General features: G+C 34.8%; 2 protein-coding genes across 3 annotated transcripts; one reads left to right on the top strand and one right to left on the bottom strand.

Moving 5' to 3' along the window:
• The first annotated feature begins 990 nt into the window (after window positions 1-990).
• LOC110113389 (heat shock 70 kDa protein 14) lies at window positions 991-17720 on the top strand. Of its 2 annotated transcripts, none has more exons than XM_020845951.2 (10): window positions 991-1150; window positions 1286-2498; window positions 3630-3857; window positions 3960-4055; window positions 4144-4359; window positions 15715-15909; window positions 16025-16171; window positions 16261-16410; window positions 16517-16647; window positions 17180-17720. In XM_020845951.2, exons 2-10 carry the CDS (start codon window positions 1329-1331, stop codon window positions 17370-17372), a joined length of 2526 nt encoding a protein of 841 aa, XP_020701610.1. In that variant the 5' UTR covers window positions 991-1150; window positions 1286-1328; the 3' UTR covers window positions 17373-17720. The 2 variants fall into 2 exon arrangements, with proteins under 2 accessions (XP_020701610.1, XP_020701611.1); XM_020845952.2 differs by having other exon boundaries at window positions 993-1150; window positions 1310-2498.
• A 358-nt stretch (window positions 17721-18078) lies between these two features.
• LOC114579686 lies at window positions 18079-22847 on the bottom strand. The gene is made up of 3 exons (XM_028695048.1): window positions 22457-22847; window positions 18722-18773; window positions 18079-18413 (listed from the first exon to the last, which is right to left on the bottom strand). The coding sequence occupies exons 1-3, from the start codon at window positions 22548-22550 to the stop codon at window positions 18257-18259; spliced, it is 303 nt and encodes a 100-aa protein (XP_028550881.1). The 5' UTR covers window positions 22551-22847; the 3' UTR covers window positions 18079-18256.
• Between the last annotated feature and the right edge of the window lie 975 nt (window positions 22848-23822).

Below are 23822 nucleotides of genomic sequence, written 5' to 3'. Positions count from 1 at the left end.
TAAAGAGTAAGAACACGTGACGATATATTATAGGCTACCTGATGTATCTCTACGTCAGGTAACCTGAGGCAATAAAAATTATAAGAGACCGTCAGCGGCGATCAAATATAAGATTGAACTTCTATAACTTCACTTATCTAGTAAAGCTTTTCAATTGAGTAAAAACCATTCAAAAAATTTCTAAATTTATTGATATATCTCTTATTAAAATTAAAATTTTTAATCTAAAATATATTATGATATGGCCAAAGAATTTCTCTTATTTATTCCGAAATACTAGCTAATAAGGGAATTTTTATTACATCCGGTGTCCTGATGTAGCTTTACGTTTGAACACCAATAAAATGGTGCCACGTGTTCATATTTTTACAGCGCGGCCCGACGACCTGATCCGGACACAGACCCGGTATTGCTATGTATTGGCTGATTTGTGCAGACCGGGATATTGCTAGGTATTGCTCGGTAACGAGAAATATCATTCTACAAAGACCAATACCGAGTAATACCGAGCAATACCCCGGTTTTGCTAGGTATTGTTAGATATTGCTCGGTATTGCTAGGTATTGGTCTTGATAGAGCGGTATTTCTCGTTATTGTCAAGCAATACCTAACAATACCGAGCAATACCTAGCAAAACCGGGTTCCGTTCCGGGTCAGGTCGTCGGGCCACGCAGTAAAGAGTGGGAATACGTGACGACATATTATTAGCGTCCGAACGTAGAGCTAACGTAATAAAAATTACTAATGAGGGCTGCTTCAGATCTCGTTCGCTCTATTTCTAGCCATAATGCAGCCACAACGCTTCTTGCTCTTCACCGCATCGAAGAACCCTGTAAAACCAACCATCAGCTAATATCAGCCGTTCATTCACCCAACCTTTTCTTCACTCCCATCCGATCGGCCGACCATTCAACGGACGGTCCAGATCTTATTTAGGCACCCCGCACTGTGAAGATCTCTTGAGACTCGTCTTCCCTTCGTCGTCGAGTAGTTTCGATTCGAGGATTCTAGAAAGGCCATTTCTTTTCTATATATCTCCTTTACTCGCGTCTTCTTCCCCTCTAAGCTGCAATTGTAGAGCAAAAACCTTTCAATCGACGCCTGATCGATCAAAACCCTCTTGCCGGCGGCCTCAAAGAGCTCCTCCCAGGTTTGTCTTAAAAACATAATTTTTGATTTGTCGCTATCTCCTCCTCTCAGATCTGCTTCCTTCGGTCGGAGAAACCTTAGTTTTTTGTAGTTATAGTACAAGTATTAGATTTTTGATGCATCGGTGTTTATTCAGATAAATATTTTTGGTCGGGATCAGTTTAGATTATCGGTCGAAGATGAGCGTGGTAGGTTTTGACCTCGGTAATGAGAGCTGCATTGTTGCGGTAGCCCGGCAGCGGGGAATTGATGTCGTTCTGAATGATGAATCCAAGCGTGAAACTCCTGCCATTGTTTGCTTTGGGGAGAAGCAACGCTTCATCGGCACGGCTGGAGCTGCTACTTCCACCATGAACCCTAAGAACGCCATCTCTCAAATAAAGCGTTTGATTGGCCGGAAATTTTCAGATCCGGAGCTGCAGCTCGATATCCATGCCTTTCCTTTTGCTGTCTCTGAAGGACCGGATGGGTTTCCGCTTATCCATGCCAGGTACCTTGGTGAACTGAAGGCCTTCACGCCCACGCAGGTCCTTGCCATGGTTCTCTCAAATCTGAAAGGCATTGCTGAGAAGAATCTCAATGCTGCAGTTGTCGACTGTTGCATTGGGGTTCCTGTGTATTTCACTGATCTGCAGAGAAGAGCTGTGATTGATGCTGCCACGATCTCGGGTTTGCATCCTCTCCGTTTGCTCCATGAGACAACGGCAACCGCTTTAGCTTATGGGATTTATAAGACTGATTTGCCGGAGAATGATCAGCTTAATGTGGCATTTATTGATGTTGGTCATGCAAGTATGCAGGTCTGTATTGCTGGATTCAAAAAGGGGCAGCTGAAGATATTGGCACACACATATGATCGATCTCTGGGTGGTAGAGATTTTGATGATGTCCTATTCAACTACTTTGCAGTCAAGTTCAAGGATGAATACAAGATTGATGTTTATCAGAATGCTCGTGCATGCATTAGGCTCCGTGCAGCGTGTGAGAAGCTGAAGAAAATGCTGAGTGCAAACCCTGAGGCGCCATTGAATATTGAATGCTTGATGGATGAGAAGGATGTGAGGGGTTTTATTAAAAGAGAAGAGTTTGAGCAGATTAGTGTTTTGATACTAGAGCGTGTTAAAAGACCCCTTGTGAATGCTCTTCAGGAGGCTGGTTTGACAGTGGAGAACATTCATTCTGTTGAAGTTGTTGGATCGGGATCTCGTGTTCCAGCTATTATTAGAATTTTGACTGATTTCTTTGGTAAGGAGCCAAAACGGACAATGAATGCAAGTGAGTGTGTTGCTCGTGGCTGTGCCCTTCAATGTGCAATTTTGAGCCCTACCTTTAAAGTTCGAGAGTTTCAGGTACTTTCTTTTTCAGCAGCTTGCGGTGTTAAAATGAGAACTATGTCTTTTAATTTAATTCTTCCAGTTTTTTGTTACTCTCACATTTTCTCCCAAATATGGTATTGGGACTTTTTTGACAGTTGCATATAGTTTCAGATTATTCTACACCGTGAATTCTTTGTAATTTTTTGTGTAGTTTTTTCTGTTGTTGAAGAGTCTTTCATTATTGCTGGTGTGCTTGAGGGATACAATGATCTCTCAATAATGTTTCTTGCTTATTCAATGCTCATGTGAATTAGTCAATGTTCTACTTTTAGGCTCAGTTAGTTGGTTGTATATGGAAAATATGTTTTAGAAGATGATATTTGTATCCACTCATTTTACAAGTGAAAGTAAAATCGTCCTATCTGAGAGGAATTTTGATGTGGGGAATAATCATTGGATCGTTGGAAGAATCGGACTAGCAAGAAGTAAATCTCAATCCAGGGAACTAAGACAAACACCAAGCTTCAAAAGCTTCAAAGATAATAATATTTCATCAATACTCATCCTACTACAACATTCTATATATAAGCTAACATAAGAACTTTCTAGAAACATGTATAAAACTAGATCTACTATTCCTAAGGAATACTATAACTAAAATGTTCCATATCAAATTTGATATCTAAAACCATGTTCATTTCTACCTCATCCAGCTCAATGATGGAATCTACTGATCTGCTGCTTTCCAAAAACATGTTTTCTAACTTCAATATATTGCCATGTTTTCATGATTATAAGATAAATCTGTCCTTGTCACCATTTTGATGGGTAGTGTTGCCTGGCCAGTTGTACATATCTCATTGCAGATGATTATATGATCCCTTTGAGATAGCTGTGTAAATCTTTTGAATAGTCACTTGAATCTGATAACATGGAACAAAGTACTTGTGCCTGAACATTTTGCTAGGAATACATTTTGGTGCATTTTGATACAGCCCGTTGGGATTGAATGTTCAATGTTTTGTTGGCTGGAATGACATATACTTTTAGCAGTCATCTAATGGTTAAAATGCTCTGTTTCCTTCCTGCTGTACTTTTCTGGTAATATAACTGCATATGTTAGTTCAATAATGTACTGATAGCATTATTGCTTCTATTTTGAAGGTACATGAGAGTTTTCCCTTCACCATTTCCCTGTCATGGAAAGGGTCCAGTAATGACTCGCAGAATGAAGCAGCAGATGCTCAACAAAGTGTAGTTGTTTTTCCTAAGGGGAACCAAATCCCTAGTGTAAAGGCTCTTACCTTTTATAGATCCAATACATTCTCGGTTGATGTCACATATGCTGATGTCAATGATCCTTGTATACCTACCAAAATCAGCACATATACGGTATGTAAATGTGGGCATTCAGCAGTAAACTATGTAGTCTTAGAGCCATGTTTATATTTTATATGACCTACAACTTTGTTGACGTATTTATGATCCTAGCAGATTGGACCTTTCAAAACTACTAGCGGTGAAAGGGCAAAGTTAAAGGTTAAAGTTCGGTTGAATCTGCATGGGATTGTCTCTATTGAATCTGCAACTGTAAGTCTCAGAGCATTAGCTGGATTTTTTTTTTCTTATAATAGTTCTTCGTTCTCAGATATACAATTATGAAAATTATGCTTGGTAGTTGCTGGAGGAGGAAGAAGTAGATGTTCCTGTGACAGTGGAGAATGCAACTGGCAAAGAAGATGCTAAAATGGATACAGATGAAGCAATTAACAATGATTTAGCTGGAACTGATGCTAATTTCCAAGATGCTAAGAGCACAGCTTATGATGCTGGTGTGGAAAATGACAAACAAGAGAGTGAAGAAAAACCTGTAAAGATGGATACAGATACCAAGGTAAAATAATTATTTTTTGAGTTTTTGGTGGTTGTTTTAAGAAATGCAGATTCATGTTTTTTGACTGGTACTTGGTTAGATCTTTTTTTTACTAAATTTTATTATTTATGTTGTATCAAAATTTGATCATGATTCTTTGTTGGAGTAGATTGTTGAAGTTTAATTTTTATTGCAGTACATGCGCTTTCAGTCAATGTGCTGGTTGTATTCTGTTGAAATCATCTTTGGAGTGTTCTAGACTAAAGAACTCGTATTTAATTTTACTGCATATTTGGAAGCTATTAGAAACTTCAAAGCCATATGTGTAGTCATTTTTGCTTTAATATTGGTGTTTGGCAATTACACTAGTCGTGAAAGGCAAAGTCACTTCTGGGTTACTGAGGCATTTGCAGAGAAATTACTAAACTCTGAACCCTGTGAAATAAGGTTCCATATTCTACCCATTCTGTCATGTTTTTGTTATTCAGGTGTTAACGACCTTAGAAAGAGAACAATAGCTTACAATGTAACTTGACTTTATCGTGAGAAGGGTTTGCAATGCGTTTGTTTTTTCACATGTTGGAAATGCAGTTACTCAGTATATCTTGGAAGATTATCTAAATGGTCCCATTAATTTAGTGAGCTACTAAAATGCAAAATAGTTAGGCTGATGATGCTGATGACATATTAAACACAATGCCAAGAAAAAATTGCCTTAGCATTTACTTATTCTCAACCATTCACTTTTGGAAAAGAATTTGCATTTTCTTTTGCATTGTCATATAACAATCATATTGTTCCATGCTATTAAATGATTAATTTCAGATCTATTAAATGTTTACTTTTTAAGAGAGTCGTCATCTTTAGCTAGTCATCTTCATAATCATAATGAATGTTTTTCCATTTATTTTGAGTTTACTTTATAAATTCGCATTTCACAATTGTTCGTATTGTGTGATCGATGATGAGTTAAACCTATTACGCACAATCTTTAGTTGAAGAATTTGCTATTTTTGTTATCTTTGGTCTACTCATTTTGCATTCTAATCTTTTGATATTGATTTTATCTGCCCATATAATAATGTTACTTACATAGTATTATTATTAATATAGTAATGTTATTCGGAGAACAGTGTTATATTCCAAATGCATTGTGTTTGGTTTAATGGCATCTTAAAGAATTTTATGCCATGTTGAATTAGTAATGTTGGTTAAGACCTTTTTTTTTCCATCTCTTTCAAGCCATCAAGATCTAGCTAATCAAATAGCTTTGAATTCGATTGCTATGTAGATCACCTCAATCATGAATACAATTGTTACCATTGATTACCTAATGTGAGAGACAAAATCAAACCGAACATCTTATATAAATAGCATAAAATTACATTGAAACAAATAACTCCTAAATTTATTTTCTCTATCTTATCTTTTATAGATTTTACTTTCATTTTTCTTTTAAAATAATAATTTCTCAAATTTCCATTAAAAAATTTGCTACATATTCATGGTTTTATTATCATTTTTGCTGCATTCATCTGGGCCATCAACATTCCCTTTTCTTGCCCAATAGTCAAATCATATAACATAGCCAATCAAATTTCAGTAAAAAGTTTACCTTTAAATGATGTGATTTTTTTTCATCACATAATATTCTTGAGGCATTCTTTGTAGTAGAACCAACTATCATATTATTAAAGTTATATCCTTTTTTGTATTCTCATTTTCTTTAGAATATATTTAAGACGTGTTTTGACTCATCAATTTTCTTATAGTAATATTGGCTGTTGAATTCTAACATCACACTAGCAAAAATAACATTTTTTGCAACCCAATAATTGATATAAAAATTCGTTTTACTTATTCTTGTTCTTTAATACAATCCTATTGTAATTAAAATCTCTTTGATTGCTCCATAATTGCTTCAAATATTTATTGATGCTTCATCATTCATATCATTAACATCTATGATGAGCCTATGACAAACACAATTTTTTCCATACTACAAAATCATTTCTCACCACGCTGATCATATGCTTTGTTTAAATTAAGAAAAACTGAATGAAACTTTTTTTTTTCTTTTCGATGCATTTTAATGTTTAAACATAAATTTACCCTTTATTGGATCTTCATGGCAGCCAAATTGATTCCTTTATAGCAACCCAAGTTTTCTAAATTTATGTTTTATTTCACTCCCATGACTTCATTGTTTGATTTCAAGATTTATACCCTTTTTTTAGTTTGATTCATATATAAATATAATCTTATAATAGCACTTTTTTTATTCTTTAGTATTGATACCAAAATACTTTTCTAATCATTTTGAGCCCCTTTAGTCTTTAATGTTTTCTATTACGGTTCTAAGCTCAATAGGTATCTTATATGGATGCATTTTTCTGTTTGATGCACTTCGTTTATTTCATATTTTTCAGAGTAATCGCATAATTTCTTTACTACATCTGTAATAATTTTTATTATTTTGTTCGATATATTTTTCCAAAATGTTTAAAAAATGTTTAATAATTTCTCAAAAGCAACATTTTTATCTTTGCTTAAAGTTTTCATTTTTTACTATTATCTTAGAGAAAGTCGCCTTAGATGGTTTGGTCACATAAAACGGCGGCCTTGCGATGACCCGGTTAGGAGAGTAGAGGTATTAGATTTGACTTATGTTAAGAAAGGTAGGGGTAGACCTAAAAAGACTTGGTTAAAAAAAATTAGGAATGACCTTTCTTTATTAGATTTAAACGAGAATTTGACTTTTAATAGGACACAATGGAGAAAAAGGATTCATATAGCCGACTTCACGTAGTGGGATAAAGGCTTGATGTTGTTGTTGTTGTAGTATGGCACATCTAATTTTGATTAACCTATTATTTTGCTATTTTAAATTTCTTAGTTTTTCCTCCTTTGTATGTATATTTTTCTCTTTCATTAGTACCTAGCTTCTCATATAAATGTTATGAGATAAAACTTTTCATTTTCTCAGTATTATCCTTATGAGATTTTTAATTTTGTTATAATCATTATAAAAAATTGATAAGAATAATTATAATCCTTATGAGTGTTTTTCATTTTAATATGTATATAATTTATACAATCATATGGATGTTTCTAATAGGAAAAATATGAAATTAGATAATAAAATTAGTTATAAAATAATTAAAATAGTCCATAGATTGATGGGTCATTGTTATAACATTCTAGTAAAAAAATTTCATACCTATTTACTTCTTTCTGTTTTTTTTTTTCATTTGGGGATTTTATGAATTATCAAAGAATTCATGTTATGATTATTCGTCACTTTTTATTATGGCTGTCAAACTATCTAATGCAACTCTCCATTTTTCTCATTCAAGACTTGAGATATAGCAATGGCTGTATTAGCATTCTAAACAATAAGATTTAGTTTAAGTGAAGTGTATTAAGGATGAAGATAAAAAAATGCTTTTATTAGAAGAGGGATATTCAACAAAGATGGATGAGATTTTTTACTAAACTTTTCAATGAAGATTGTGAGAATACGATTTCTTTTAGTGATATTAGGAATTAGCATCCTAAATAAAATAATTTTTTTTTATTATTGTATTAGTAAATTTGAAGCTAGAGAGATTTAAAAAAAAATGAAGTGTGGAAAAGTTGTTGAACCTAATGATGTTCCAATTGAGGTGTGGAAATGCTTAGGAAATGAAGGAATTTCTTGGCTTACTAAATTTTTTAATATTATTTTGAAGACTAAAAAATGTCATATCAATGGAGAATGAGTGTGTTGATTCTCATTTTTACGAATAAAGGTGATGCATAAGGTTGTGTGAATTATAAATGAATTAAGTTGATGTGTCATACTTTGAAACTATGGGAGAGAGTTATGGAGCATATGTTATGATGTGATACTAATGTTTATAAAAATCAATTTGGATTCATGTCGAGTAGGTCTACTATGGAAGCTATATATTTATTGAGAGGTTTGATGGAGAAGTATAGAGAGAATAAGGAGGATCTTCATATGGTATTTATTGATTTAGTCTTGGGTCTAATTGTTCAAATTGATATATTGTTCAAATTGATGGTGAAATAGATGGGATATTATTAGTAGAATTCAAGTTGGATGGTTGAAGTGGAGGAATGCATAGGGCTTATTGTGTGATAGAAAAGTATCCCTCAAACTTAATGGAAAATTCTATAAGACGGTGGTGGGACCTGCAATGCTTTATTGTGCAGAATTTTGGCCATTAACAGAGAAGCATAAGATTAAGTTGTGTTGCAGAAATGAGAGATGAGGATGCTCAGGTGGATCAGTGGCTTTACTCTTAGAGACAAGATATGAATGAGCATATATGTGAAAAGATTGAAGTAGCTCTTGTGGATGATACGATTAGATAGAGTCACCTTAGGTGGTTTGGTCACATAAAATGGCAACCTTCTAATGACACGATTAGGAAAGTAGATGTATTGGATTTGGCTTGTGTAGAGATACAATTTAAAATACTTGGTTATAAAATATTAGAAATGACATTTCTTTATTACATTTAAATGAAAATTTGACTCTTAAAAGGACACAATGGAGAAAAAAGATTCATATAGCTGAACCCACATAGTGGAATAATTGCTTGATGTTGTTGTTGTAGGTGGTGCTGATTTTATGAATTATTATATTTTACTTTTTTAAAAGAGTTTTTATTACTTCATAATTTTATTCCAATTCTCATTATTCAAAGCATCAGGGATTGATTTAGGGCTTGAAGTAGCATGCATATTAGTAAGGATGATTTGGCCATTGTAAGAAAATTGTTTGTATGATTGAACCCACATAGAGTTTTATTTGTGAATAATATTTCTTTCATATAACATCAAAGCAACGATCTTCTTCATTAAAATTGACATAAAGAAACACATCCCATGACTATTGTAGCTAATTTGTTAGCACTTGTATAGGGCTCTTGAACCCAATGACTATTGTAGGTAATTTGTTTATAATGTGAGCCACTATTAAAATAGCTTCCCGTAATGTTATTTTGGAGCTTTCTTTTAAAAGGAAGAGTTATTGTTATCGTAAATATGTGATTGTTCTTTTGTTTACCCACTCAATTTTGCTGGGTGTCTTTTTCTTGGAAGCTTGAGGAGAGAGAATGTTTAAAACAAATTTTGGCTTTGTTAGATATGACACTTAATTTCAATGGTAAATTGATTTTTGATCATGATTAAAAATGTTGAAAAGATGGAAACCACATTACTTGTGGCTTCTAGTAAAAATATATGTAAGAAACGGGTATAATCATTTGTAAAAAAACACAAACCACCCAGCCCATAGGTGTTAGGTTTAAAGGATGGTTCTGTTATGTTAATATGGATGAGAGAAAATGAAATAAGGGTTTGTGTAAATCATTGGAAATTAGATGTTTGTGTTTTGCTAGCTCATAAGCATCACAAGACATTCTTGATATCTTTGAAGAGTAAAGGAAACTTAAATTTGAAGATAGCTAAGGATGGATGACCAAGAGTAGGTTTGAATTTTTGTTTTACGGATTTAAATGGTTGTGTGGAGCTTTCTTAATCGAATTCAATGTTGCGGAGACCCTCCTTTTCTCTAACAAGTTCAATTGTCCACCCCGTTTTATGTTTCTAGAGGACAATTGAATGATAAAACACAACAATGCATTAAAATGTGACTGACCATTAGACCAATTATGGTTAGTTGAGATAATTATTTACATTTAAATAGGGATGTCAAAATAGGTTTTTAGATCGGGTTCAGGTTCGCCCAAAAATTGACCTGCCTTCAACCCACTGACTCAAAGTTGACCCAATTTACAAAACGGGTTAGATTACCGGACTCAAACCCGACCCCACACGATGACCCGCAAGGCATCGAGGCGCGCGCTGGTGCAGATCCGAGCGCATGTAGGTGGTGCTAGTGCGGGTGTACTTGCGAGCCAGCGCGGGTACAGGAACGCTGTCGCACCTGCTGTTGGCGCGAGCATGTGTGTTGTGGGTGTAAGTGCAAGAGTTTGGGACCACTACGGACTAGGTGACCCGAGTCAGTTTTGGGTTGATTTCAAGTTTTCTGGTTAACCCAAATCAGACCCGTTCGCAAAATGGGTTAACCCGAACCCAAAATGTTATTTTTGGTCAAATATTGCACCCCTACATTTAAATGACATATTGAGTTGATATTTTATAATTCTCTCATTAGATTTGGATTGCTCTCCTCAGTTTGTAAGGAGAAGGCAAAGGGACATGGTTATAGTTATTTTTCATGAGGATGAAATTTGTGGTAGTAATTAATTTACAATAGAAAAGATAAAGCAAGTCTGCAATGAAGGAAAAAATTGGTTGTAAATTAAAAAAAATGCATCAGTGAAGGCTGTAAGACTGAGATAATGTGGCAATGAAGGCTATAGCGATGGTAATACAATAGAAAGTAAACTTAAAGCTCGGAAAACATCTAATTGAAAAAAGTTAAATTAATGAGTAGAATTAGCTACAATGAATACAACAGTCCATGGACTAATGAGAAGGTAGTAGGTATCCCGTAGATTAATGAGATTTATGCGAAAGAGGAAGGAAATAGGATGAAAGTCTTGGTGAGTGTGGGTCTCAATTGGAAGAAATCCAATAGGATTAGTTGGAAGGAAGAGAATGCAACAATGAATGATAAAATTGCAATAATGTGGTGATGGAGTTTGCATCTATGGGAATCCAAAGAAAATGAAAGCCTTTTGTTCTGATATAAGAATTGGAGAGAATTGTTTGAATGTATTTTGTCTCAACATGTAAATTTTTTTTTCCAATCCTAGAAAAGCATATAATACGAGAAACATATGAAATTAAGGAGTAAAATAAATAGGTACAAAAGTCAACAAATTGATGAGTAGGCAATGTGGATCTTACAAATCAATGAGGTACAAGGAAAAATGAAGGAATAGGGGTAGAAATTTTTGGTGATTGGGATTCCTAGTTGTCAAAATATCAGCCTTATATCTTTTTAGTGTACCATCAGTTTTATATTTCACAGAGAATACTCATATGTAACTGGCTGGTCATTTTTCTACTGGTATGTTGGTGATCTCCCAGGTATTGTTCTTCTTCAGGGCCTGCATTTAATCTTTCATGGTACTTTTTTTAATTTTCATTAGATACCGCTTCAAAAATATTATTAGGAATATAAATATCATTGTGTGTGATCAGGGAATTTTTGTATGAAGGTGATAAGTTATGGAAGGATACAAAGTAGGTTATGGGATACACACGAGATTGTTTTGGTGAATTTGTGTTTACCTCAATTTCAAGAGATGGTTCAGCATAATTTGGAGTTGTACACCTAGAATATACTTCTTCAAACCTCATGTTATCCATAATAGCTTTGTCCTCAATTTTCCTGACTTTGATTTCAGGTTTAAGATGATTGGTTTGAGGTGGAGCTAGAAGGGCGAGAGGGGAAGCTCTCTTTCCTCATCTTCCTTAGTATCAACCTTCCCCTGAAGATGAGGTTTGGTGAAATAAGGTTTTTTGTTCATCAAAAGTAAATGTCAAAAGATACAAGGATTTTCTTAGTGGAGGGGTGATAACACTTATAACCTCTCTTGGTGGATGAATATTCGACAAAGATACATTTGAGTGCTCTTATATCTAATTTTGTTCTATTTTAGTTGTGAATGTGAACATAGGTAGTGCACCCAAAGATTTTGGGTGTGAGGTTTTTATGGGTTCAAAATTCAGGGTAAAAATGCAGATAGAATATTCATTGGTATTTTAAGTCCTAGGGTTGTTGAAGGTGGTCAGTTTATGAGACATGTGGCAGTTAGAATGACTTCCCCCAAGTAGGATTTGGGTACATTGTGATGGAATAGAAGTGCACGGGTGGAGGTAAGAAGGTGGTTATTTCTTTTCTACAACTCCATTTTGTTGTGGGGTATGAATGTAGAAAGACTCATTAATGATACATTTCTTTTGAAAGTAGGAGGATAGAGTTTGGTTAAAGTAATCCTTAGTATTGTGGAAACAATTTTTTTTTATTTTATACCGAATTTGTTCTAGATCATGGTGTGAAGAACGGAGAGGATAGTACTAACATCGGATTTATTTTTGAGGAGAAGATCTTAGAGACTCGAGTATAGTCATCAATGAATGATACAAGCTATCAAACCTCTAGGATGTTGGGAATTTTTGAGGTCCCCAATATCATTATGAATAAGGTATAAGAGGGTATGACATTTCTCAATTTTGTTTGAAGAATAAACTCATTTATGATTGACTAACTCACATGTTTCACAATAAAAAGATTCATTTACAACTTTTAAAAAAAATTGGGTGCATATTTTTTAAGACATCAAAATTTTAAGACATTAAAAGATAGATGTGTTAATCTAAAATGATGAAGTCAAATCATAGATTTTTTATTAAATAGAATAGCCATTATTGATTATAGTGGATTTGATCAGCTCTTGCAGTTAGTACAGTCCGTCTCTCTCCTTAGCAAGTCTAATTTTCTTTCCCGATTCGTAGTCTTGAAATAAGGAATAAGTAGAGTTAAATAGAACTTGACAGTTATGATCACTGATACGTTTTTGTATAGTGATTAGGTTTGTGGATAATTAAGGTATTTGAAGCATATTTTTGAGAGTGAGGAAGGGAGATAAGAGTATGTCTCCTTGGCCTGCTATTGTGGTAAGAGAACCATCAGTGGTGATGATTTCCTTATCACTTGGGTAAGGAGTGTAGTTGATGAAGTGGGCAGTGGAGTGTGTTATGTGATTTGTGGCTCCTAAGTCTATGATCCCTATATCTTTTAATTGATTTCTATAGGCACTTAATCCAATGGATATTTGAAACTTAACCTGAAAGTGTAAGAGAAGAAAATGTAGGCGGTTTTTCAAGGGATACCAGGAGTTGTTTTAGCATTTCAATATCTTCTTTGTTAAGCTTTTTGAAGTTGGACTGTGTTTTTGGGTTGGGTTGACTTGTTGTAGTGTTAGCTTGTGATCTTCCCTTTTGTTCACTTTGATTCCACTCTTTATTTGAGGCTTTCCATATAACTTCCAACATATCTCCTTTGTGTGTCTTGATTTCTTATAATAATTGCACCAAAGTGAGTTTTTGTCTAAGTTTTAAGGGATCCTTACCTATTTTCTTATATGACGCCTCTTTGGCTATATCATTGTCGAACTTTAGCAACTTTTTGTTCCAGCATTACCCCTCGTTGGCTTTCCTTAACATGAATGAGAGAAATTGTCTCATTTAGTGAGGGTGTCTACTCTTTGCCAATGATATGAATTCTAACCCAGTCAATTTTTGTAATTAATTCTTCAAGAAATTCATACACTCTATCTTTCACAATAAAGCTTTTTAGGATAACAACATTTTCTGGACACTTGGTCTCTATGCATTTGTAGTGATCAAGTTTTTTCCACATGCTTTGAAGGAGAGTGGCATATTCAGTCACGATCTTGCTTTCTTGTTTATGCTTTCCACCTTTACTTTAATTTCGAAGATTTGTGCAGCATCCTGAGCTTTTGAGAAGGTTTGCCTGGCGGTATCCCATATATCTTTTGCAATAGATAGAAACATATAAGTATTGCTAATTTATGGAGTCATAGAATTCCACAACCATGACATGATCATGGAGTCTGCTTCATCTCATGCCTAGAAATTTGGATCTTCTTCTTTTGGTCCTACTCCAAGGAGGTGATTCATCTTTTCTTTCCCTTTCAAGTAGGTTGAGATCACTTCAAGTAATTTTTTCCGTTTAAGCGATAGGAAAGTTGTATATTTTGGAGATCTTCTCTTTCTTAGTGCACCATGTAGTCCTCTATAGACCTTTGGGAGCAGTTAACTTCAGATATTTTGGCGGCAAAGGACAACGATGAAGGCTATATTAATCAAGTCATCGAGGTGCAGAGCAGCAATGAAAGTGTTTGTTATAAGAGTAGTAGCGACAACAAGAGAAGGCCGACAATGAAGGTACAACAACAGAAGGAAGATGATCTCGCAACATCAACGACAATGAAGGCCGGTGGTGGAACTCGCGGATTATCTCTTTAGGCTATGATATCATGTTAAATTTAGAGAATTAGAGAGGAAAATACTTAATTTTATTGCGCAAAATTATCCCTATTTATAAATCTATATAAGATATCTTAATAAAGAAATAAATAATTACATAATCATGCAAAATTGCTCTAATATAATCCTTCCTAAATCAACCACCCAAAAATATGGAAGGAGATCGGCGTGATCTAGGTGAGCCTCCCACGAATTCTCATATTGGCCATGTGATCAATTGTCAAGGGACGAGTAGGATTTAATTGAGATCAACATGATCCAGGTGAGCCTCCCATGGATTTCCATCTTGGCCGTGGGATTAAGTGTCAAGGGATGACTAGGATTTAACAACATTATCTATCGAGAGGAGTGGAATGACAATGGCGGTCTATTTTCTTTGTAAGATTGAATGATTGAATGAGGTTGAATGTAAACTAGTAATTGATATATATATTTTTGGACTCAACTAAAAGATTTCAATTTGCCTCTTGAGAATGAATGATTTATCTATGGGTGTCAAAATGAATATTTGTGTTGGGTGTGAGCGACAAAGCGGGAGGCAGGAGCATAGGTGTGAGCGTCAAAGCACGCACGTAAACGAGCTGGGTGGGGGATTCGCGTGCAGATGCGACCCGATCCTTTGCACTGGCTAGTGACAATGTGAAGGAGACAAATAGAAATGCTTCAAAGCCCTTTCATCATGTTTTAAGTCTTATGCGATAACATTGGGCTTGCTGCTTGCACTAGCTTTGGCAAACCCCTGATCAGTAAGGCAGCTTATATATATTTATATATATATATATCTTTCAGAAGCTACTTTCTCAATCATATTTATGTCCCCCCCCCAAAAAAAAAAAACTGATTTTAAAGGCGAACTTTTGGAAAATATGCGAAAATTTTATCATCTAATTAGACGCAATTTTTTTGTTGGCTGCTTTAACTACAAATTCTCATGGCGCATGCACAAACGAAAGCAAAGGTTGGGATGGCCTGAGTTATCTTTTCTTCCAGGATTAAATTTGTTTATGGATCAACCCTAATTTAGGGCTATGCGATTTCAAGCTACCCAATTTTCAATACAATGGAATGATGTATTGGTAATCTATGGCCTCTTCAATTAAACTGAGCTTCCTCCAAGAAAGTAACCCACAGTCTATCCTTTATGAAACTAGGAACAATAGTATATATATACCATTATTGCATGCGAAACTTCACACCTTCCTTGATCTCGAAAGATGGGAGTGTATTGAATGATAAACCTAATCATTTATCAGTATTTCCTTAAACATTTGTTTTCTTTCTACATTTTCATCATTCTGAAATTAACCGACTATGCAGGCTGTTGCTTCTAAGAGGAAGGTGAAGAAAACCAATGTTTTAGTTGCTGAGGTTGTTTATGGTGCAATGGCACCTACGGATTTGCAGAAAGCTGTAGAGAAGGAGTTTGAAATGGCCCTTCAAGATAGAGTTATGGAAGAAACTAAAGATAGAAAGAATGCTGTGGAGGCCTATGTATATGACATGCGAAACAAGGTAGAACACGACCCTTTCTTAAAGAATTTGAGAACATTACGTGATCTGATTGTTTCTTAGCTATAACAAGCTTCTCCTAAAGAAAAATAAATGTTTTCCTTATCAATTTACGCAGGTTCATGACAAATATCATGAATTTGTAACTGCATCAGAAAGGGAGGAACTTATCGCCAAGCTTCAGGAGGTTGAAGATTGGCTTTATGAAGACGGTGAAGACGAAACTAAGGGTGTTTATATTGCAAAACTTGAAGAATTGAAAAAGGTTTGTAGTGTTTTTTTTTTAATGTTTTCACTAATTATAGTGATTCTGTTTTGCTGGGAATTAAGAAAGGTAGGTTCATGTAAGTGCAGCAAGGTGACCCCATTGAACTGCGCCACAAGGAGTGGACAGAAAGAGGACCTGCTTTCGGCCAACTTGTTCATTGCATTAGTAGCTACAGAGAAGCAGCATTGTCTAAAGATCCTAAATTTGATCATATTGACATTGCTGAGAAGCAGAAGGTCTTCTTCTACTGCTTGACTTTCAGCTATATTTTTATCTAGATATAATTGATGACTTTTGGATACAGATTACACTTTAGCAATGGCTTTATGTTTTTGTTTATAGGTAGTCAATGAGTGCTCTGAAGCAGAATCATGGTTGAGGGACAAGCAACAGCAGCAGGATGCCTTGCCGAAATATGCAAACCCTGCTTGCTTATCTGCGGATATTAAGAGGAAAGCTGAGACACTGGACAGGTGAAATTCTATTTCAGATGGTTTATTGGATTCAATTGAGGCATGTTATACTTGCCGAAATAAGATGAATATTATTTAGCTGTTCTTTTCTATATCTTAGGTAAAAATTTTAGGAGTGGAATCAGTTGTAATTTACTAAAGGTGGGATTTATTTATGACTCACTTGCAGTGACTAGCAATTCATTTTTAATAGGTTTATACATCATAGCAAGTTATCATTATTTATTTATTAAGATGTCATATTTATTTGATGATCATCGATTGGTGAAATTATTCTGTGCGGGCATGGTTGTTGTTCGGAGGCGAATCAGGACCCGCCACATCACTTTTTAGTTGTATATTTGTGCTGTGTACTGGGTGACGTGGTGCATCTTGATTCGCATCCGGACCGTCTGGTGACAGTACAAAATAATTTCTCCAGTTCCTATAGGGCTCAATAATTAACAAACCTGGTGAGCATGGTGTTGCTTAGGTGGTGTGCCGCCTACATTGTATTGTATTCAATACTGACGAAAATATATTGTATATGCAGGTTTTGTAGGCCAATTATGACCAAGCCCAAACCAGCACCCGCGAAACCCCAGACCCCTCCTCAAAGTGAGGCGGAGCAGCAACCGCCACAGGATGATAAGGAAGAGGGTGGTGCTGATCATGAGTTTGAAGGAAACAATCAGGCCTCAGCTTCTGCTGCGTCTGAGCCAATGGAGACAGAACCTACCGCTTAGCCACCTGAATCAATTCTATGTCATGTTTCCCTGAAGGTTTTATTCTTCTGTTTGAACTTTATAGCCTTAAGTTTTAAAGAGTTTTGGTGGCTTGGGGGGGACATACGCGGTAGGTTTTATGTGTTCTTGGCACTTTATAGCTTTCAGATATGTTTTTGGTCACGTCTTGAATGTTAGCTTGGTCTTAGAGATAATGCTTCTTTGATGGGGGAGCTTGTGCTTTTTCTATTATATATAATTATTTCAGTGGCCTGGTTCCATGTTAGCTCTTGTGTCGCTGGGTGAGCTGTGAATTTTTTGACAGAACTCAAAAATTAATATATATGCTTGGATTTATATTTCTATTTATCATTGCTTGTAAATTGTTAGACTTCGCCTGCTTTTGGTATTTTATAGAACACCTGGAGTCGCTTTACATTCCTAGTTTGATTATCTGTTCTGTATACGTGTGTTTCTGTGAAGGTTTGCCAAAAACTTGGTTTGCTTGTGAATTATTTCTATAGCTTGTTTTTAATATGGTAAAAATCAAAAGAAAAATTTCACTTTGTTTATTTTTATTTTAGAAGTATTATCAAGTTTGGTTAAAAAAAATCATGAAGATGCAATACATTTTGATTGAGATGAAAAATAAATCAAACATTTTATGAGATTTAATTTCTGTTATGAAGAATGACAATAGGGGCAGAGTATTTTATGCAAGATTTTTTTTAAATTTTTTATTAAACTGCAGTTTAGATTGACTGTTTCATTTACACACATGACTTAGTGGTAAATCCAAAATATAAAGCATCCAAAGGTCTTAAGAACAGTGTAATGATTCACGTTCAGTGAGAGTTGGGGGCTTCTTAGCACTAACAAACAAAACAATTGATAGTGAGTGTTGCTCAAGGAATATCAGTGCCACCGAGCATCTGCAGCACAGCCATTGCAGCTTTCTGGTAACGATCTTTCTCTTCTTCTAAGATTTTGCTCTTAGCACCTGCAGACTCCTTGGACTTCTCAATCTCTTCCACTATGTCCCCAGAGCTCTGTTCAATTTCACTATTCTGTTGGAGCTTCATTAGAAATAGAACCCAACGTGTACTATGACACCAAAATATATAATAAAAGATTTTTTGTACACTCTTTAATATTGAAGATCAGAAAATTATCTCATTCTAGAGTCAAGATTAAGTTTTTCTTGATTTCAACTCAATTTTCATTTTTATTCTTTTTTTTTTCTCCATTAAAAAGTGGTATCAATGTCTACTTGGACATGAAAAATGTAATCACGTAATACATAAATGAAGAATCATGGATTTATGGGAGGAATAATTATTTAATCCAATCAAGTAAATTAAGAACCTTACGTATTCATCTTCAGCATGTTCTGTATGGTGTCTTGTACTTGTTGCGACACATCTGTTACACAATAATAGAGAAAAATAAGGGTTTTTTGCACTAATGGGATTTTTAAATTGCAAAAATCTTCGAACAATACATAAACAACAAATACTAACTAAACAGCATTTCTTACAACGGTTGTCCTCCACAACATGAAAAAAAGCTACTAAGCATCAGCTAGGAAAAGCGAATTAAAATATTGATTATATTTAATATTTAGGGTACTAAATTTAGATTTAAAATTTAATATTGTATCACTGCAACATCTAAAAACAGAAATTTCTTTTTTAATATTATAATATGTTTAATTCTTATAGAGTCGAATGCGTTAAACCAAAACTAATGATATATGCTCAATAGTTTTTGATACAGTGTTACTATTAAATCTGCATGGGCCGATACAAAGATAAACTTTAAAAACAATATCTATTATTAATTAAATGAAGACCAACTACATGATTAATTTAAGAGTTTTAAATAAGATTATTGTAATTTTTTTAAAATATTATGCAAGGTTTAAAGGTTTTTAACCAAATATAATTTGCCTATAAACTACAATATTATCATTTTCTATTTCAATAAAAGTTGTAAGAAAGTAATTAATTATGTCAGCTGATTAGAATAATGATGTTGCGCCCATTGCATGCAAGAAAGTTCTCAATCTTCTTAGGTAATCCTAGCCTCTACACCTCTGAAGTGTTGGGCACATCCGCCTCAGCCGCTAATCAGCTAAATACAATTTCAGGATTTAATTAAATACAGAAATTGTATAAAACTTATAAAATTCATAATAAAAACTGAAATCTCTATGGATTCATAAAATTTAGTTGAAAATTTTAAAAATAAAATAGGGGTTCTTTGTTAACCGCATGCAGAATATTAATTAAATATTATATAGTGTTGATTAAATAATTAATGATCCTAATCGCCTCTTACAACCCTCAAATCCATTTGAGAGATCCTTTGAGGTGTCTTACACACTCTCAATTTTCTCAGATTAATTTGAGGTCTAAAAAATTTTCAATGAAATTTTCAAATTTCTAAGTAATAAAATAACTTTGAATTAGGAAAATTTATTAAAATAAATTCATGGGTTCAAATGATTTACAATTTAAAATGTGAACTTCACTGATCACTATGATCAAAAGATTTTTTTTCTTAAGAAAATTCATGGAGGGGCCTACACGTTAAATAAAAAAGGAATTACAAGTTCTTAGTGAACCCTCAACTCTCTAAAAATAAAACATTTAAAGTAAAACCAACGAGCCAATGATTCAATCTATTACTATAAAAAAGCAAAACAAAGAAAGCAACCAAATAAGCAAACCACCAAGAAGGCCTAAAGCCATCCAAGAGAGGAACCACAGAAGGCACGAGCAACAAGGCAACAACAATCAGCCCCAATCAACAAAAACAACAAAATACCATAGTAACCTATAAAAAAACAAGGAAAGAAAATGCACAACAGAGGAAAATGAAATAATAACCCCAACTGCAACAACAGATAAGAGCCCACAAGCATCCATGTCACACAAGCGGCCCCAACACAAAACTACAAAGGCAACAACCACCCAATCGGCAAAGGGAAATAACAACAATAAGAAAGCCCAAACAACCCAAACAGTCATGATTTATTCTTCTTCTTCTTCTTTTCCCTGACAACATTTTCAGAAAAACCCTCAACCATCACTTGAACCACATTTAAAGTGCAATCATCATTCAGACAATTAGATAAATCACCATGAGTTCCCTCAGAACCCTAATCTTCGCCTGATTGCAAACAAATCCAATCCGCATGGCCAACAAGAATGTCAACCAAGCAATCCCCACGGCACAAAGCATTAATATCAACATTAAAACTAGGAATAGAAGGTAAACCAATTAAATGAGCTTTATCAGAAACCAACAATCCATCATTAACATTGACAGAAACAGGAGGAGAAACATTCCCAACAGGCCTCAAAGCCACAGTGAGGTCATCCATAGTATTGTACTCGAGCGGAGAAACCCAAGTTTCCAATTGAGGTGTCTTAGCGAAATGATTATTAGGATTACAAGAATGAATTTACGCAAATCATTATCAGCCATAGGAATGTTCCCACCCCCACATACCACAAGGGTGGTAGCCGCTAAAGAGGGATTCAAAGAATTCACAACCTTAATATTCACGTCATCAAAACATTAACAATATCAATACAAGTATCCCCATTAACCACCAACTCACTAACCGGCATAACAGGAGTCAAATTAATGATAGCTACATTATCCATAGTTTCCAAAACACCAATAACATTCCCATCTGAGCTAACAAGATTAACATCATTGGCAGTAATAATCACCGACACAGAAGAAAATAAGCATGTCACATTGGCGATGATGGTCAGAAAGATCATAGTTGGGTGACGACTGGTAGCAAGGCAGAAGTTCGGCGACGGCTGATGGCCGGAGAGAAGGGTGGCCGTGCGGTGCAAGCTTGAGAAAGTAAGAGATAACTTTTATTTTTCATCTCTTTCTCCTCCTCTCATGTGAAGAATGAGGGGATATTTATAGTTTTTTGGGACTAGCATGACCAATAAATAGGGAGAAGATCAAAAGAAGTTGGGAGTATTACCAATGGACGACCGATATCAACTCCATTGATTATAGACAGTTTATCGAGCATTTGAGTGCCTTAATGATGTTAGAATTTGGCGATCTTGAGCTTGTTGGATTCGTCTAGTCGAGCCGCTCGATTTGAATATGGGCATGTCACATTTGTAAATTATTTTATTTTCCAATTTATGGTTTGAACCTTCTAAATACGCTTCGGGTCCTATATTTGAACCCATTTGCCCTCAGATTGGATCGAATTTGGGGCTGTTGGGTTTGTCTTTTTGAGACTTTCAGTTCGATTATAAGTTTGCTGGAATTGAGGTTCAGATGACTCTGCATTTAATTTCAAAAATATCAATAAGAATTTGCCTTGAGATTCGTGCCCGATCAAGAAATTTTTTTGATGATATATCAGAGCACAAAAGATTGACTTATGTAGTGCAATCAATGGAGTGAAACACTGCTAAGAAAAGTTGAAATCAGATTGAAATAATCATCTAAGTTGATCTTCACGAGTTAATGTCCAATTCACACGGATACTTCGTAGGGAGCTCACAGTTTGGAGAACCTATAAAGACCTGAATCAAATCATCAGTTCTGCCACAGAAAACTCTCTAATTTTGAGCCGGTTTCAGCGTTAAACCAATCGGTTCAGGTATTTATGGGAAAATGTGCATCAATTAATGCGCAAAATAAATATCAACAATCTATTTCCGACATATTACTGAACGGTTCTATCAGACAGCGAAATTATCCATTTATGTTACAACATAACCCTTAGAACTAAGATTTCTTGGCATCAACATTAACAGGATCTAATCAATAGAAAATTGGGAACAAATAAAAAACTAATTGAATAAATAATCCAAACTGAAACGGTAATCTAGGGATGAAACGACAAGTAGAGATGTCAATGAGCAAAAGGAAATCGAAAATCCAATTTCGGGATTCTACCAAACGGATCTATTGACAGCGAAATCATTGTCTAATGTTAGCACGAACCCACTAGAACTTCTAAGATTCCTTGGGGTTAATAGTATTGGGAAAACATAAAAGATTTAGTTCCAAAATCGGTGAAGTCTTTACTAGGGTTGTGGAAATAAACGAACCGTATAAAAGAGCAGAGATCGGAGATTCCGTTGCCTGTGGTGCCAGATCTAACCGGTGTGAAGAGACAGAGACGATCGCCTTCGGAACCTCCATTTGGACCCCAAATTTCGAATCCCTGAATACGAAGATCTCGAGCTCAGCAATGGAGAAGAGCGATCCAAGAAGATATGGTTGGTGCTCTTGTCCTATTTATAGTTAAGTTCACTTGGAGGGAAACTAGAAAATGATCCGGTTTTGAACACGGTTCGTTGATCGGCTTTCTAGCAAATCTAACCGTCCAATTTTACCTATGCATAAAAGGGCTATGACATTCTAATTTGAATTTGACAAAAAACTAATATCCAATTATTTATATTTAAAATGATAGCAATTAAGGTTTCGTTTGAAACAACTTTGTACTACTTTTCAAAACGATTTTTTAGTACAAAAATTTCAAATTAAAGAAATTTTTGTACTAAAAAGCTGTTTTAGAAAGCAATAAAAAACCCATCCCAAACGAAGCATAAATCGAATTTTTAGTACAAAATTCTCTTTCTCAAAAGAACATTTTTGCACTAAAAAACTATTTTATAAAGCAATACGAAAGTTGTCCCAAACGAAGTCTAAATCTCAAACATCACAACAAAAATAGAATTTCTATTTTTTTTGCGTACATTAACATTTTAAAGTTTAGGTGATATTCATAAATATATTTATTTATAAGTTTATTGTTTCATTATCTTGGGGTTTACGTATTCCATAAACAATAAGAGAAGTTTGCTTTAACCTATGCATTCTTTTTTTTTTTTTTGGATAAAACTCACAAAGGGGTTTACGTATTCCATAAACAAAGTACATGTTCTTAAAGAACCAGAAGCTCTCTAAAAATATAATATTTGAAGTAAAACCTATGAGCTAATAGTTCTATCTATTACAATAGAGCGGAAAATAATAAAAAGAAAAAGACCAAAAGGGAATCAAAGAAAACCAATCCAAAACAAAGAAGCAGCATCAACCACACAACAACAGAGGAGCCACAACAACCGCTGAAAAAAGACATGCACAATTGCACAAAAAATAAAAAAAATGGAGATAGACCAAAGGAAGAGAAGCCCATGCAACAAAGCCACCACACTTAAAGAACATCCACAGGACAACCCACACAAACAACAAACCACAAAGAGGAAAGGCCACCAGAACCGAAGACACAACACCCACACAACCCTGTCGCAACATAAACCTCCCAGCCACCAACACTCCTCACAGTAATACCAAAGATTGCCCCACCCAGCAATAACGCCATCCTCTAGAAGACACTGACCCAAAAATGCTATCAGAGAAGAGAAAAACAAAGACAATGTAACACAACTTTTTTAGGTTTTGCTT

This window comes from Dendrobium catenatum, unplaced genomic scaffold, assembly GCF_001605985.2.
Source record: "Dendrobium catenatum unplaced genomic scaffold, ASM160598v2 fragScaff_scaffold_621, whole genome shotgun sequence".
In the NCBI taxonomy this organism is placed as follows: Eukaryota; Viridiplantae; Streptophyta; class Magnoliopsida; order Asparagales; family Orchidaceae; genus Dendrobium; species Dendrobium catenatum.
This window is presented reverse-complemented; position numbering and strand designations above follow the sequence as displayed.